The 18,573-nt window shown below is 42.5% G+C and overlaps 1 protein-coding gene across 1 annotated transcript in view; it reads right to left on the bottom strand.

The window, feature by feature from the left end:
- Nucleotides 1-1,628: 1,628 nt before the first annotated feature.
- Nucleotides 1,629-18,573, bottom strand: part of LOC141197660 (uncharacterized) — a 32,234-nt gene continuing 15,289 nt past the window's right edge. Inside the window, exons 3-8 of the mRNA XM_073662742.1 lie at nt 14,715-14,864; nt 14,406-14,585; nt 14,192-14,315; nt 14,014-14,108; nt 6,357-6,447; nt 1,629-4,311 (exon numbers count right to left, since the gene is read on the bottom strand). Coding sequence (XP_073518843.1) covers nt 2,198-4,311; nt 6,357-6,447; nt 14,014-14,108; nt 14,192-14,315; nt 14,406-14,585; nt 14,715-14,864 — 2,754 coding nt within the window. The 3' untranslated portion in view covers nt 1,629-2,197. The remainder of the gene's footprint in view (nt 4,312-6,356; nt 6,448-14,013; nt 14,109-14,191; nt 14,316-14,405; nt 14,586-14,714; nt 14,865-18,573) is intronic.

Raw genomic sequence — 18,573 nt, forward strand, 5'->3', positions numbered from 1 at the left:
GAGCACCCTATGAGCTCATTCTACAGCTTATAGGAGGGTTAAGGCTTCAAGCCTGATTATTAATTTCAGCCAGTTTTCAAATAATTCAGTAGGAAAGGAGCCTTCTATTTTTTTCAGTCACACCACTAAGTGGTATATCATTGAGCCTTGACCTACTTTCAAGATCATCTGTTTCTGCCAGCAGTGCTGATATTTTCTGTTCTGCAAGCCTGTTCTCATTGCTTGCATCAGCTATCTGGTCCTCAATGGCACCGACTTAGCCTTCCACTGCCCCTGCTCTATTTTCTGCAGTTTGTGTCATATACCTGCTATCTCATCTTTAAGACCACCAAAATGTACATTGAAAGCAGAGAGAGAATTTACAATGTACCACTGCAATGAAAACATCTTTTAAAGTAGGTTCCTTAGGTACCTGTATGTCCCATTGGCGCAGATTAGGCCGTGGGGCAGTGAGTATTGTGCCACATGCAATTTTGTGGTCTTTTCATCCCCTTCAAAGCGGCTGCCTCTCCCATCTCCTGCACACCCAACTCCTTCACTTGGAGCCCATGCACAGGTGTGGGGTAGCTGTTATAAGAAGGCCACTGTCACCTGCTGACACCTGTGTTTCTGTGCAGGCAAATTGCTACAGCCTGGCCACCACTTCCCTCCTCCTAGTCTCCCCTGCTCAATCTGTCTCCAGCGTGACAACCATGGTGTCATCTTGGAGCTGAGAGACTGCTTCTCCCGAAGTCTTTATGTGGCTTTTCCTGGTCATTTTTTTCCCCTGGAGCAAAGTACTTCCACACTCAGACAGTTAACTAGTAGATGTATGCCGATTTTCAGGATGGTCGTCAGGTCTTATATTGGATAAATAGCTAGATGCTCGGCAGGAGCTCCTACATATGCTTGTTCACATATGTCGTCAGGGTTGTTGCCCAAAAGTACTGCTGCTTTCGGTGTGAGTGGGATAGTCGTGCAAGAAAATATTGCTACAAAAAAAGGGACTGGCCTCTCCAACATTCACTTCAGCAAGGGAGTAAACTGTCCTGCATCCAGAAGTTGAGGATCCACCTAGGCAATGGTGGTAACAAAATCTTATCAAGTTGGGCCTAATGAAGAACTTTGTAAAGGCTATGGATAAAAATGTAAAAGCATTCATGCATCTGATTGATAACTTTCCAAGGTTAAGTGAAGCAAATATAAAAGAAGGAGTCTTTATTGGACTTCAGATTCGTAAGCTTCTTCAAGATGAGTAGTTTCTTCATTTGTTCCAGGGCAAGGAAAAGGCTGTATGGTTTACATTTGCATTTGTGGTAACTAACTTTTTGGGAAACTCAAGAGCAGATACAGTAACTATGAAGAGTTGGTGTTATTTCTACTCAAAACATGTAAGGATCTTGGCTTTAACATGTCCTTAATGACTAATTTCTTATATTCTAGACTTTTCTTCTACCAAACTGTGGAGTAGTGAGAGACGAGGATGGTGAGAAATGTAACCAAGATATTGCAGCTATGGAGAAAAGATATAAAGGAAAATAAATCCATCAATGCTTGCAGATTACTGTTGCATAATTTTAAGAGATGATCCAATACAGGAGTACAAGAAACAAGCAAAAAAACAGTTATCATTGAATGAGGACTAATTTTGTAGTGCAATTTCTGTAACTGTTTAAAATTCGCAATAGGGTTTAGACAGGTTTTAGTTATTTGAATTGTTTCTAAGTTTTCTCTAAATAAATATCAGAAAATTGGCATAACAAAATATTCTGCATCTGTATATTTACAAAAATAATAATGTTTCAAAGTGCTGGAATTAAATTATATGTAGCAGTAAAAGGAAAACTCATTGTCCAATTTGAATTCAGGAGGTCAAACTCATTAAGAAATGGCTCAGTTCATAACGGAACCTGACAACTTTTAAAAATATGTAAAACAGTTTTACATGATCTGAAAGGTCCATAAGCTAGGTTCTTCAGCTGCTCAGTCAGGACGTCCAGCCTCTGTACAGGTCCCAGTACCTTCCTCTCCTCTTCTGCACCAATCAGTTAGATAAGTGTGGGGCTTGAGAAGAGAGCAGTTCTCTCACTGATCAGGAAGGACACTGTCTCATTGTTCTCAGTCACAGGAAGCTACCTTCAGTCTATAGGACACACTCACTTATTAGCACAATTTTTTCTTGCTAAAAGTGTGTCTTTTCAAGTAAAAATTTTCCACATTAAGGATATAAAAAAGGCTTCTCCCCGATGTGACTTTTCTGATGTCTATCAAGATGAGCTGTCCGGTGAAAAAATTTCCCACATTCTGAATAGGAAAAAGGCTTCTCCCCTGTGTGAATTCTCTGGTGCTTAACAAGACTTGATTTCCTTGTAAAACATTTCCAACATTCTGAACATGAAAAAGGTTTTTCCCCTCTGTGAGTTCTTTGATGTGTAACAAAATCTAATTTCTGGTTAAAACATTTCCAACATTCTGAACATGAAAAAGGCTTCTCCCCTGTGTGAGTTTTCTGATGTGTAACAAGATGTGATTTCACTGTAAAACATTTCCCACATTCTGAACATGAAAAAGGCTTCTCCCCTGTGTGAGTTCTCTGATGTGTAACAAGAGCTGATTTCTGGTTAAAACATTTCCCACATTCTGAACAGGAAAAAGGCTTCTCTCCTGTGTGAGTTCTCTGGTGCTTAACAAGACTTGATTTCCCTGTAAAACATTTCCCACATTCTGAACATGAAAAAGGTTTTTCCCCTGTGTGAGTTCTTTGATGCGTAACAAGAACTAATTTCTGGTTAAAACATTTCCCACATTCTGAACATGAAAAAGGCTTCTCCCCTGTGTGAATTCTCTGATGTTTGATAAGACTTGATTTCTCTGTAAAATATTTCCCACATTCTGAACATGAAAAAGGCTTCTCTCCTGTGTGAGTTCTCTGGTGCTTAACAAGATCTGATTTCTGGTTAAAACATTTCCCACATTCTGAACAGGAAAAAGGCTTCTCCCCTGTGTGAGTTCTCTGATGTGTAACAAGATGTGATTTCTTGTTAAAACATTTCCCACATTCTGAACATGAAAAAGGCATCTTCCCTGTGTGAGTTCTCTGATGTATATCAAGTGTCGCTTTCTGGAAAAAACATTTCCCACATTCTGAACAGGAAAAAGCCTTCTCCCCTGTGTGAATTCTCTGGTGCTTAACGAGATTTGATTTCTCTGTAAAACATTTCCCACATTCTGAACATGAAAAAGGCTTCTCTCCTGTGTGAGTTTTCTGGTGATTAACAAGACTTGATTTCCCTGTAAAACATTTCCCACATTCTGAACATGAAAAAGGTTTTTTCCCTGTGTGAGTTCTTTGATGTGTAACAAGATCTAATTTCTGGTTAAAACATTTCCCACATTCTGAACATGAAAAAGGCTTCTCCCCTGTGTGAATTCTCTGATGTTTGATAAGACTTGATTTCTCTGTAAAATTTTTCCCACATTCTGAACATGAAAAAGGCTTCTCTCCTGTGTGAGTTCTCTGGTGCTTAACAAGATCTGATTTCTGGTTAAAACATTTCCCACATTCTGAACAGGAAAACGGCTTCTCCCCTGTGTGAGTTCTCTGATGTGTAACAAGATGTGATTTCTTGTTAAAACATTTCCCACATTCTGAACAGGAAAAAGCCTTCTCCCCTGTGTGAATTCTCTGATGTCTATCAAGATGTGCTTTTGAGAAAAAACATTTCCCACATTCTGAACATGAAAAAGGCTTCTCCCCTGTGTGAGTTCTCTGATGTGCAACAAGATCTAATTTCTGGTTAAAACATTTCCCACATTCTGAACATGAAAAAGGCTTCTCCCCTGTGTGAGTTCTCTGATGTGCAACAAGATCTAATTTCTGGTTAAAACATTTCCCACATTCTGAACATGAAAAAGGCTTCTCCCCTGTGTGAGTTCTCTGGTGACTAAGAAGACTTGCTTTCATGTTAAAACATTTCATACACTTGAAACAAGAAAATCTATTCTTTGCTGTGTGAATTTTTTGATGTTTAAGAAAAAGTTTTTTGAGGGGAAAACTATTTCCATATTCTGACCGTGCAAATGGCTTCTTAGCTTTAGGAGCAGTTAGTTTTTTAATGCTTAGTTTGTGACTTTGATTTTCCTTAGTAGTCGGTAATGAATCAGAAGATAGGACCTGTTTCAAAGGATCAGATGACATATCTTTGCTGTAAAGGGATGATGGTATATTTGGAGTAATAGCATTCCCTTCAATTGTATCCTGTGAGATCTCCAGCTCATCTGATTTGAAAATTGAAGATGTCAGCTGTCCCTCTGATCTCCTAGTACAGTCATCTGCCAAGTAAAAAAAATATATTTGAATAAAATATTCTTGAAATTTATATTTTTGAACATTTCTAAACTGTTGGTACAAATGGCAAGTTATGTAAAAATATTGAATTATTCACCAAGACAATGATAGTTCACAGTCTAGTAGAAAACCTCATAGCATGAACCAGTAGAGTTTGGTGTTCAACTGTTTCTTCATTCTGCCTCCCAAATATCAAATATGCAAAAATTATACCAATAAAAATTTCTACTCATATCACAAAAAACAAGCCTCCACTCAGGTCCATCATCTGTCAACGGAAAAACAGAGGTTTCCACATCATTAGTGGCTCAAAAACTCTTGAAAAGCAACATGGCTTCCATAAACCAATCCAGCAAAATCCACTCTTCCAAATTCAAATATGCTTCCTACTTCACTCAAATGGAAAGCACCACATCCTACTAAAGCTCATGCATAATGCCGGAAGGTGCCTGATACAGCCTTGTTCTCCGCTGGTTAAGTCTTCTGTGTTCAGCTCCCGTGTTGTGTATTTTCTTCTTAGTTTCTTCTTGTGATTCCAGCCCGTTTACTGACTACTATTGTGTCTTCTGATTTTGTATTTTCTCTGCCCTCCTGGTTCTGATCCGGCCACCTGACTATTCTTCTTGTCATCTCACACCACAGAACAGCAGGCAACACTAAGTCCAAGCCTAGGGGTCTTTGTTTAAGTACAGATCCATGTAGAGGGGTTAAAGGGTGATGGGCAAAACTTTGACTATAGACAATAACACATCTGATGAAAAGATCAAAGAAAAAAAAAGAGTAACTAGTGGTGAAACCTCTCCGGGATAATTAGAGTATGCATCTTGATAGCTCCTGGCAATTTAAACTATAGTAAGGGCCAATATTTTATGTCAAATGAGTCTCAAAAAGAAATATACATTTAATGAGAACTTTTCATAATAGTGCAGAGCTGAGGTGCCTTAAATTTAGAACTCGTGCATTTGGATGAGACAATGGAGACCTTTTTTGAAAGACTACCAGGGAATTACAGAGTTAGGTGAGGCAGGCCAATCCCACCACAATCAAACTATCATACATAATGAACCTGTAAAAAAAAATTCAGAATAAAAAAAAACACATTACATCCCCAACAAGAATGCATGTTTGGGGGGGACTCCAACACTAAACCGAAGTTGCACTTATTTATGGTAGACCGTTGGAGCTACTATGAGTCCTGACCAGAAGAGTAGAGAAAGTATTAGTGCCCCCATTTTAGGATAAATTGTATCTAAATTCTTTAGGATTGATAATATTATTTATGACGTGGAGTGAATCCATGAAACCAGGGCTCGAGCCAACACATCTCCTGCAGGCGTGAATATATGTATATTACAGCCATCAGCCACTCACAGCTTAGATACTGTATATATCATGGCACAGGTGTAATGTTTTTTGTATACTTTATCTATTTGAAGTGATTTGGTTTAAAAAGAAATTGAAAAGTCAGGATAAAGGGAAACTCTGTTATTATACAGAAATTCACACTTGGCCCTCACTGCACGTTTAATGTTGTCGATCATAAAAGTGAGGTTTGGTCATAAAGACTGGATCTGGTCTTGTAGGGACCATATGAGGACATTCAGCAGCACAGAAGGGAGAGAAGGTAGATTCATCTAATAAGATATCAGGGATCTAGGAAGCCAACAGCATCATTACCCTCCGCTTTCTCTTACAGGCCCATCATAATATTTTTCTTCAAATGATTTTTGTAACTTGTCAGCACATTCTACGTACACTGTCATTTGGATTGGTAGTTTACAAATCTGGGCAGGTAAGAGTCAGGATCTTCTAATTTCAGTTGGTAGGTGGATCCTCCAGGTTGTAAGTTCTATAGAAAAGGAGTTTTAATATCCAAAGTCATTTGAGGAGTTTCAATGTCCAAAGTCATTTGAACAGTTTTTGGTGGAGGACAATTGTGATCCAGCTGGACTACATGACCGGTAAATCAGCCACAGCCGGTGACTGAGAAGAATCAGTGACTTCTCTACATTTAGTGGTTACTACTCACCTGGGTAGTCATATGTAGGAATCTCCTCTTTACACCGCTCATCCCCCCTCACATATGTCTCTATAGTATTAATATGGGTCAGATCTTCACCCTGAAAGAAATATTGTACAAGTCACAGACAGATGGAGAAGTCACATCTATGATCAGTAGTGAAGAGCGAGTACCGTAATATTCGTAATCGCTATAATCGTTACGAGTACTTTGTAATAATCGCGTATTCGTTCCGAATAGCGAATACAATGTAAGTCAATGGGAAATGCGAGTAATGTTCTGCTAGACCCTAAAAAGGGGTCTGGGGGCCTGAGGAAAAGGCTGATGGATGGGAAAGTGATGAAACAGAATGAGAAGAGCCTGGAGAATATGCCTGCATGCATTTCTGACTCACATATGGTTTCTGGGAATAAGTTTGTCGCAGTGTTACGCCACTTTTACAGACACACAAGAACAACTACCAAACCTTACCTAAATTGCATTTAACATGCCAAAAAGGTTAAGAAACAGTTTTTCCTGCACAATCACTTGTATATAAGGCTAAATAAACCAGAGAAACCAAAAAATATCCCTTTTAGCCTTTGTTCACACATACTGCTGCAGCTTTTTTTCACCTTTTACAATTGGGAGGGTCCTGATACATTTTGTAGGTCCCTCTGTCAAACATCATTTTTAGTTCGCTATTCCCCAGCACTTTACAAGCACAGCTAGAACGTACTAGTAGGTATGTTGATCTTTGACCTGAGAGGCCTCAGGTGGCTCTATAACATGCGACTTGGAGGGACAGCTGTTCCTTAGACATTTGGGCGGTCCCTCCATCATTGACACTCAGATAGTGGAATACATATACAATAGCAGTTTAAAATGTGCCCATTGTAGCGTTGGGCTTGATCCTCCTTCTCCTCCAACACCACGCGATACTGCGGCCCTAAATTCAAATGTTCAGAGGCCCTGCAGAAGGCAGGAAAGCTGAGTTTTGTGAGAGCCCTCGTGTGGCCCTGTAACATACATTTTGAAGTGCCCTCCTGTAGAGATTTTGGAGGTCCCTCGTGTACATCTGAGAGTGCCCTCACTTACTCATATTGTAGGGCCCTCAACTCTATTATTTAACTCATTTAGGGGCAGAGACTACAGAGAAAAAGCCAAGAGACATGGAGTACTAGAAGGTAGCAGTAAGTGCGGCCTGCGATCCTCAGGTATGGCTGAACTCAGTGAACCGGAAAAATAAAGCTGCACTAGTCAACTGGATGACGAGCTCAAATATATCACTTGTGCAAGTCAATGGACTAAGGATATATGGTGATCCCCTCCAGGATGGGTTGGTGAAGCTTCTCCAAATGGCTCCGAGATTTTGATTGTCAATATTCCCAGATTATATAGGCAGAGAAGACTTCTTGATATTGTACTACTTGGACCAGTGCAGAATGTGCATCGTACTCCAAAAATTACTCCTGGGGGATGTGTCATAAGTGCAGGGAGATTCCTTGACAAGGGCCTCCCCTTGTCAAACATTATCTACGATGGAGTACTGTAGTAGTTGTGGCCCTCAATTCATATTTTCAGAGGGCCATCAGTCGGTCATCAACAGTCAGGGGATACATATTCAATAGAAATTTACACAATCTCAGTCACAATGTGGCACAAGCCAGGCATGTTTCTTGCCAAATAGGTTGACTGACAGTACATTTCTATTGAATATGTATTCCCTATCTCAGTCACAATGTGGCACAACCTGTGACAAGGGCCTCCAACCTCCAATGACAAATATTAGTTTGGTAGGACCACTGTACATTACAGATTTGTCCACTGCACAATGTGCATAGTGTAACGGGTCTGGGAGGTGGAACCTCTGAGCAACTATACAAAGGGGCAGTCCTTGTAAGGAAGCGGGTGACTCCCAGGGAAGGCGGGCAGGTAGTCACGGCAAGTGACAGGGACAGTCTCTGGGTAGAAGGGCAGGAGGTCACGGCAAGTGACGGGGACAGTCTCTTGACAGGCGGATGGTCACGGCAAGTGACAGCAGGGTAAGAGTCTCTAGACGGGCAGGTGGTCACGGCAAGTGACAGCAGGGAAAGAGTCTCTAGACGGGCAGGTGGTCACGGCAAGTGACAGCAGGGAAAGAGTCTCTAGATAGGCTAGCAGGCAGGTGAGCGCTCCCAGGTGAGCGGGCAAGAGTCTCTGGACAGGCAGGTGGTCACGGCAAGTGATGGCAGAGCCTCCAGGTAGGCTAGCAAGCAGGTAGCAGGTGAGCGCTCCCAGGTGAGCGGGCAAGAGTCTCTGGACAGGCAGGTGGTCACGGCAAGTGACGGCAGAGCCTCCAGGTAGGCTAGCAGGCAGGTAGCAGGTGAGCGCTCCCAGGTGAGCGGGCAAGAGTCTCTGGACAGGCAGGTGGTCACAGCAAGTGACGGCTAAGCCTCCAGGTAGGCTAGCAGGCAGGTAGCAGGTGAACGCTCCCAGGTGAGCGAGTAAGAGTCTCTGGACAGGCAGGCAGGTATCAGGCAGGTATCTGGCAGGTACTTCCTGGTCCGCAGGGGGACTGATCCATAGACAGACTGGCAGGTGCTGGTAGGCAGACTGTCGGACCACAGGATAGCAAGCAGGTAAGCAGATATCAGGCAGGTATCAGGCAGGTATCAAGCAGGAATCTAGCAGGTGACTGGCAGGTGACTGGCAGGTAACTGGCAGGTAACTGGTAACGGGACCTGAGGGCTGAAGCAGAGTTGAAAGGCTTTGCAACAACATTGCTCGGGCACCTCCATTTTGGAGGAGGTGCCTTATATATGGTGAGGTCCTCCGGCCATTCGCCGGGGACTCCTTAGGACGGCGCGCGCGGCTCCTTTAAGAGAGGGGAAGCGCGCGCGCGCCCTAAGCACAGAGGCCGGGAAGCAGCGCGCGTTGCCAGCAGAGCGGGAGGAAGACGCCGGGCACGGAGCGGAGAGGTGAGGGGAACGGCGTCCCTGCCTAGCAGGAGGCAGGGACGCCAACGCTACACATAGGGGTTCGTAAAAATTAGCCCAATGGGCTGAGTCATGGTTGACACAGGAAGCCACCATCCCAAGGGTCTCCAATCACAAATAGTAGTTAGGCTGGAGTAGGAATACTGTCCTGGTTTTTCCACTGCACAATGTGCATAGTTTGTAAAAATTAGCCCTATGGGCTCAGTCATGATTGACGATGGAAGGAATCTTGTTTTATGGGAAGGGGGTGACGTTAACAGCAGTAGCATGAATCTGCATTTTTGATGAATTTAGGTTGGCTTGCTGTCATCTAGAGGGATTACAAACTGTGGATATATCCAGTCCTTGTTGAATTTAATCAGAGTAAGTCTGTCTGCATTTTCTGTGGAGAGGCGTGTGCGCCTATCAGTGATGAGTGCCCCAGCGGAACTGAAAACATGCTGAGACACCACACTAGCAACCGGGCAGGCCAGCACCTCCAAGGCATATAAAGAGAGGTCGGGCCAAGTGTTCAGCTTAGACACCCAATAATTAAAGGGAACTGAAGCGTCAGAAAGGTCACATGTATGGTCACTTAAAGTAACCCTTGACCATGTTATGCAACTTATCCCACCTAGGCATTTTTATAGGCAGATAGCCTTTGCTGTTTTGCTGGTTTATTGAAAATTGCCCAATTTGGGCACATTTTCCCCCCTCCTCCGTTGGAACTGTTGTTCGTGTCTCTCCCCATTATCCTTTGGTGTTGAAAAGAGCTGGTACCTCTGCCACCAGCATTATCTGAGGGTGATGTTTTCAGCAACTGATCTACAAGGCCCTCTTAAACTATTCCATTGTACAACCCCTGGCAAAAATTATGGAATCACCGGGCTCGGAGGATGTTCATTCAGTTGTTTAATGTTGTTGAAAAAAAGCAGATCACAGACATGGCACAAAACTAAAGTAATTTCAAATGGCAACTTTAGGGCTTTAAGAAACACTAAAAGAAATCAAGATAAAAAATGTGGTACCCAGTAAGAGTAATTTTTTTCAGACCAAGCAGAGGGAAAAAATTATGGAATCACTCAATTCTGAGGAAAAAAATATGGAATCACCCTGTAAATTTTCATTTCCAAAACTAACACCTGCATCAAATTAGATCTGCTCGTTAGTCTGCATCTAAAAAGGAGTGATCACACCTTGGAGAGCTGTTGCACCAAGTGAACTGACATGAATCATGGCTCCAATATGAGAGATGTCAATTGAAACAAATGGGTGGATTGGACAACCTTTCAGGGTAGGATCTGGTGTCCGTCAGGGCTGTCCTCTTAGCCCTTTGCTTTATGCCTTTGCAATTGATCCCTTCCTATCTTGAGGATAGTGGCCTACGCGGACGATGTCACCGTCTTTATTTCTTCGCAAGATGAGGCAATGGTGGTGATGTCACAAGAGGAGCGCTACTCGGAGGCATCCGGGTCCAAGATCAACCAGGATAAGTGTGAAAGTCTCTGGCTGGGAGGCGGAGATCCCGGGTTTGATCTTCCGGACACCCTCCCCGAACCCCAACACCACGCCAAAGTCCTGGGCACTGAATTCGGCCACGGTAATTACCCCATGAAAAACTGGGAAGGCAGAATCAAAGGTGTCACCCAAAGAGTGGACCAATGGAAGGGTTGGTCTTTGAGCCTGAGGGAAAGGGTTGGCCTGTGCAAAGCTTTCCTGCTCCCCTTGCTAATCTACCTGGGCAGCGTCTGTGTCTTGCCAGAGCATCTCTGGACACGGGTCTACAGTCTGTTCTTCCAGATGTTATGGGGGAATAGACTGAACCTAGTCAAGCGGGAGGTCACTTACCGCACGAGGAGACTAGGGTGGTTGGATATGGTGAACCCCGTCGTGTTCCTAGTGAACACCTTCTTGAAAGTTAACGTGGCAAACCTCTGGAAGGAGAGGGCTCCTCCATGGGTATTATCCTGCAAGGGATGGTTTCAGCCATCAATCTTCAGGGGGAAGATTGAAAGATCTTCACACACTGCATGGGCATCTCCCGGCTTATGTTACCCCGGTTCTGAAAATGATCCACCGGTGGGATCTGGGAATGTGGGAGGTGAGGTCCCTCCTGAGGAAACTCCTCAATTGGAGGGTCTTGCTTTCTCATTTTCAGAGTCCACTGGTCCTCAAGAACTGCCCAAGTCGGGATCTAAAGGTTGGGGGGAGTTTGTTAAATTCTAGCAGGATCCCCAAGAAGTACTGGGACTTGACTTGGCGCTGCTTCCAAGGTAAGCTGTGTGTAAGGGGCAATTTGAAGTACAGGAGCTCCGAGGACAGGAATTGCCCCGGTGAGGCTTGTGCTAACATGCTGGAAAGCATGGAGCACTTCCTTCTTCATTGTCCCTTTAATACAGAGGTGTACAACAGGGTGGGAGCTTCCATTGGTTGGCCATGGCTGGCTACTCTATCCTATGCCAGGTGGGCCTATGGAGCATTCGGAGACATTGGGAGAAGGGACCGAACCACTTTATTCATACTAAGTGTAGTGGTCAGGTATTTCACGTGGAACGCACGAGTTTTAGTTTCAAAGCAGAGTAAAATCCTAAGTGCAAATGAAGTTTGTAGGAACATCCTAGGTGACCTGGTGAAGGCACGTTCTCTGGAGTATGAAAGACTGGCTGACCGGAGGGTGGCCCGCTTCTGGAGGGGCTTTTCCTTCAGGGTGCCTTAGTCTGGTAGTACTCCTATATCCAGGTGGTGGGCTGATGTCTTTTGTTTTGTATTTATATCTCCTGAATAGGTTTGCAAGCATCGAACTTGAGCCTTGGATGGTGAGCATGTAGGTTGCCTTTGCCCTGGCCTCTGCTTAACTTGGTATGGCAGATGCTACAGACTACAATGTTTTTCTCTGAAGGACTTTCAGAAAAAAAAATTCCACACAGCAGCTGAACGCCCCCTTGCCCTGACTTGGCGCACAGCGGGAGTGCTCTTGGGAACAGTTGACCCAGTTCTCACTCTGGGCAAACCACAACTCCTTGGTGCCTGTTTTGGTGCTACATATCCATCTTCCTCTGTGTTGCTGTCATGGCTATGCATGCCAACGGTTCAGGTCGGATCAGTGGACTCATAATCGACTACCTCATCTTCCATGTCATCCTCCTTCCCAGTTGACATTGTAGGCTGACCTGATAGCAACTGTGTCTCATCATCATCAGCCTCCACCTCTGGAGAAAAAAAAATGATGTTCCGCCAAGTGTCTTTCTTCTGGCCATAGGTCCTCAAATAGATAAGCATCAACGCAAGCCACCTCCTCTTGTCCCTCTTCAATGCTGCACAGTGATAGTCCAGAGCCAACCAAAGTATACGTACCAAACAGATCCTCGGAGTGGCCAAGCTTGGGGTCATATGTCTCCTGTGACTGAAAATTGTTGGAGGGAGGAGAACCAGCTTCAGGATTGGATGGGCCAGCCTTCTGTGTATCCACAGTAGACTGTGTGGTCGTGGAAGATTTGTTGCTGCTTGACAAATGCGTAGTGGCCTTGTCTGCTATCCAAGACAGAATCTGCTCTCGCTCTTCTGGCTTCCACACACGTTTACGTTCCAGACCGGGAAATTTTTCCAGGAAGATACTGGATGCATCAAGCTTCTTCTGACCTGACACAGACTGAGTGCCTTCTTGCGCACCACTGACACGTCCCTTAACAACAGTCTTTTTTGGCATTTTGGGTTTTGTTGACACATTTTCAGATATTGATGGCACAAGTCAAGCTAGCTGTCACAGCCAAAATAGTGGTTAAAATGGCCTGGTGAGTGCTTTGTAGCAGGCAGTAGGAAATGTTTGGACTACTGCTTAGTGTAGGGCACTCAATGATTCAATGATTTTTTAAGTGGACTAACATGGACAGAAGGTAGGCTCTGACCCCTAAAACAGCAGGGAAAATAGACCGGTGCTAAAAAAAAAAAAAAAAAAAAAAAAAAAAAAAAAGGCAGAACAAAATGCTACTTCTGTGTGTGCTGGCAAAATATTGCTGTGCCTCTGACAAGAGCTGTTTTAATATGGACACTGGAAGAACACTACCTAATACACTCCCTACCTAATACACAATCTCTCCCTCCTTGTACTCTGACTTTGTTGTGTGTCTTCAGCTCTGAAAAGAGCTATTTTTTTGGTGGTATTATGGAGCTAGTGAGCGGCTCCTTTAAACACAGAACTAGTATACACGGCAGGTAGCCCTTACAAGGGCTTTTGTTTTATCAAGAGGCCTAAACACTCTCCCTAGCAGCTCGGCAATCTCTCCCTATGCTTATAGAATGCAGGCTCCAGACGCAATGTGCACAAAATGGCGACGACAGGGCTTAAATAGACCCTATGAAGCTGGGTGGCCAGCCAATCACAGTAATGCCACAACCAAGATGTCTGAAGCATTACTGTGATTGGTTATGAAGCCCAGCAGTGGCTGCAAAGGAGGCGCCAAAACTGCAGGGCGGGACATTCGAATATAGCAAGGCGAGTACACAAATACTCGCAATATAATAAGTAACCCGAATACCGTACTATTCGTGCGAATAGTAACGAATACACTCACTCATCACTAATGATCAACTCTAATCCAGCCATCTCCACCATTCTCATTATACAAGTATAAACCATATAATTCTGGTGGATAAAATAAGACCGAACACAAGACCTTCACAGCCGTCTACACATCATAGGAGAGATCTCATGACACCTTCTCTCCATCTACCTGATGATCCTGAGGAACATTGGGATCTTCTTTACAGTCCTGTGGAAGAAGAGAACGGGGACATCTCTCTGGTGTTGTCCTCTTACTGGATAGAACTGGGGGAAACACATACAGGGACTGAATTCATTCTTTACATACAGATAATTATAGGCCGTGTGTGTTTAGTCCTGTCTATTACCTGGTGATGTGAGGGGCTGGGGAACCTCCATCATGATGTCCTTATACAGATCTTTGAGTCCTTCTAAATACTCCCACTCCTCCATGGAGAAATAGACAGCGACATCCTGACATCTTATAGGAACCTGACACATACAATGATAGAGTTATCTCCCCAAACCCTTCATAGCTTTACTATAAAATGTCCCAGCATTCCTCATTCCTAGCAGTGTCACCTCTCCAGTCAGCAGCTCAATAATCTTGTAGGTGAGATATAGGATCTTCTGGTCACTGATGTCCTCATATATCAGGGGGTGAGGTGGAGGCCCCGCGATTGGGCTCAGGGGTCTTCCCCATCCCTCAGACACAGGGTCCTGACAGCGCTCACTAGAGGTCTTCTTCACTACTGTGTAATCCTGGTTATGGAGAGACACATTAATAACTCTCACTCCAGACATTTCCAGAGTCCTCACCTCTCCAGTTCTGTCCATCTGTTATTCCCATAGATAAGAATGATGTAATGTGACGTCATCAGAATCTCTCACCTCTCCAGTAAGCCGGAAGAGGATCTCTAGGGTGAGGTGTAATATCCTCTCCGCCATCTTGTCTCTGTCCATATCCATCTTTGATGCGTAATTCAGGAAAATTCTCTTATATAGAAGATATTCACTGAGAGGATCCGATATTATAGAGACCTGAATGAGAAATTAAGCAGATGTAAAATCATAAAAACCCTGTGTAATAATACAATTATTGGAGATAACAAGGGAAACATTTGAGGAGATTTATGTTTTACAGTATCTAGTTTCCTTCTTTACATCTACTAATAAAACCTATATATTTTAGGCCACAGACAACAAGCAGTTTCTTCCTCAGAATCTGCAAGTGAATACCTTTCTCATAGACTCATTTTCCTTATTGCGAATTCTCGTCTCATTTACTAACACTGGAATCGGCATTAGCAATACTGCAGGAGATATTCATTACACGTGACATGAGAAATAACTACTTCATGATGAGGACGAAATCTTCATCTTCCACTACGGCTCTATAAAGGTATTTGGCCAGAGTCCATCACTGACTACATCACCACCGGCTGTCTTTTGTTACCATTTGTATTATCCGTCTCTTTGATTTATCATCAATTTTCCTTTGCTTGTCAACTCTTTCCTTTGCTTCCTCTAGTCCATGTTGAGTGTGGTGCACAGCATGTCACCAAACAGCACAGTGAGTATCTGTAGCCCTATATAAAGGCCCACTGACTGATAACAAGATTGTAGACACCTGTGATGCTAATTAGTGGACACAACTTGATTTAACATGTCCCTTTTGTCACATAATTTTCAGGGGTACCATCATTTCTGTCCAGGCTTCATTTTCATAGATTTTTAATTTATTATTACTTTTGTCAAATTCAAGTTATTTCTGTGACCATTGTGGGTTTTTCTTTCATTAAACGAGGGGGCACCAACAATTTTGACCACGTGTGTATAACATCGCATGATAGCCAGTGATAATTTTCTTGCTATAGTAAAATCTTCAAATATAGTAGCCACAAATTTAGAGTCCCTAATGTAGCTGGGAATTTCTTGCACTAGTGGTTGAAGATAGAAATCTATCCACACACCCAGTCTCTCTCCCATGGAACCTAAGCCCGCTACTATTGGTCTGAGTGGTGGTGGAAATATGTTTTTGTGGATCTTAGGAAATTAATGATATATAGGTATGAAAGGTTGTTCCACCAGTTTTTTTTTTATCCAAGGCTCCTGTACTCAAACCTTCTTGTAGCAATATATATAATTCCATATTGAGGTCTCTGATTAGTTCCAAATACACATCAGGGTTTCGTGTTTCTTAAATCAATCAAATTGAGCTTGAGCTAAATAGAATGTAATACCACTATTGTGCCCCACTTGTCTGCTGTCAAATTCATATTAGTTTTGAGTTCCCTCAGGGCAATTTTTTCTTTTCTAGTTAGATTGTTATTTTTATTTCCCTTATGAGTGATTTCATTTGTTTAGAGAAACCAAATCCTTTTTAATAAGATCCTGAAACTGATCTAAAACCAAGGAACGTGACTGAAGTGGATTAAAGGACGGATTTCCCCTATGAAACAGACTATTCAGAGAGGCATCAGACTTCATAGATTCCCTCTCCAATGATTTCAATTGTAAGAAAACCTTTTGTTCTGAAAAAGATTTGTTAGGAGTAATATCAGAATTAACTGTTGCAACATCAGTAATATTTTCAGCATCATTATCAGAGATATCAAAATGACATTTCACAGTAAGGGTCCGCGCCAGTCTATTAACATCCAAAATTGCTCTAAATACATCAAACTCATTGGTAGGGGCAAAACTTAGGACTTTCGCTAAAAGTGATAATTGTTCCTCTGATAACACAAAACCGGACAAATTCCAAATCGGTAGCTCTAATAGCGGCGGTTTCTGTTCTGAGTGGTATATCTGTTTCCGCTTGTGTTTGTGGCCCCCCTTCCTCCGTTTTTTGCCATGCTAGTAGATGTATTTTGTGGATTTTCAGAATAAAATCTTCCATCTTCGCTAATTTAGCTTTCAGTTTGTAATTATTGCTAGTGAAATCCTTGTTGTGCACAAATGTTTCCAATGAGGATTGGATACAAAAACTAAAACAGGAATAAAAAGTAAGTTCCAGCTCCTCATATTTCAGGATTAACCCATCAACTTCAATGAACAATCGCTAAGGATGCAGTTCCACTCTGTGTGAAATGTCTCATCATACAGGGCTGTGGTCTTTTTTTTTAGCCTTAAGCCCCTCTGTATCATCTCCTTTTTCACATACATTTCCAATTCTTGTAACAAGAAAAAAACATGCAAAAAGCACAAGACACATGTTAAACATTTGTTTTAAAAGAAATTAAGTCTTTTGAGCACCAGAACAGATGTACACCGCAGGGATGGCACAGGTGCGGCTGCTACACCAACCCTGGCAGTTTACCACTTGCTGCTGTCAAATGCAAACATGGCATCTAAGAATGTTTGACAGAGTTCGGCTCATTGCCCCTCCTCTTCAAGTACTCAATAGTATAGGGCTGCCTAGTTACTACGATACTTAAATGGCTAATAATGGTGCCTGGGCCTGCAATGCATGGAAGTCTATTAGGCCGGGCCAGAAGCATCGTCCAATAAGTTACTTTTTAACGCCTCCAAACACAGACTAAAACACACGCCCCCAGGAAGAAGCAGGTGCAAAACGCGCGTCGGGGCTTCCGCCTACAAAGTGGCTGCGACTATCCTAGGTACTAATCCTATACATGTATCTATGCTCTTATATTTTTATATGGTAGTTCTTTTAACCCCTTCAGCTTTTTAGCTGGTACGTCTATTGCACGCAAGGCACTTTATGCATTTATTTATACGCTGTACTATAAGCATTTACTTATTAATATATACATATGTATATATATATATGTTGTAATAGAACCACATGTTGTATACTATCCACTTGGTGGCTACAATATAATTATTTATTATTTTTATGTCACATGAATTTTTGTAATTGTGACATACACAGGGGTACCATTTCTAATTTATACTGGGTGAGGTGTCACTCTGTCTTGTATCCCGTCCTCTTGAATTTTAATATATTTTTGTCTTTGTAAAGTTCTATTAAAAAAAATTTACGTTTTACTCTATTGGGTTTATATACGCTCTGTCTTTTTGGATGTCTATGTAATTTGGCAGTACCCATTTAATGTATGTGGTCAAATATAAGCACATTAGACTGAGGTTGAATGAAAGCACTGATTTCGGGGGTTTGGTTGACTATATAATGTATTTGGAGGTCTCCCGACAGATAATGTCAGGGCAGAGTAGGATCTGGCATCCTGAATTTCAGAGGCTAATCCGTTTGTTCTTCCTGTAGATAATCCACCGCTAGAGTAGTCTGGAGGCGACCCTCTTACAGATCACAAGAAAGCTGGAATATTTGTGTGTATGGGGGAGTCAGGAGAGATAGCCGTCTGCCAAATGATCGCTCAGCCAACACTTTTCTCATGTGTATGGGGCCGTTAGTATTACATGACAACAGTGATAGTACACAGCACTACAGCAGTACAGTGCATCATCTGAGCAAGCAGAGGCTTGTATGTTGTATGATCGCACTAAAGAGAGTTGTTTAACCCTTTAGAGCCAATTTTGACCTTATTGACCCAAGCCAAATTTTACAATTCTGACCAGTGTCACTTTATGAGGCAATATCTCTGGAACGCTTCAACGGATCTTACTAATTCAAAGATTGTTTTTAGTGACATATTGTACTTCACGATAGTGGTAAAAATTTTTCGATATGACTTACATTTATTTGTAAAAAAAAAATGGAAATTTGGTGAAAATTAAGCAATTTTCAAACTTTGAATTCTTATGC

Source organism: Phyllobates terribilis, unplaced genomic scaffold (genome assembly GCF_046119375.1).
Source record: "Phyllobates terribilis strain yellow unplaced genomic scaffold, ASM4611937v1 Scaffold_85__1_contigs__length_6476398, whole genome shotgun sequence".
NCBI lineage: Eukaryota > Metazoa > Chordata > Amphibia > Anura > Dendrobatidae > Phyllobates > Phyllobates terribilis.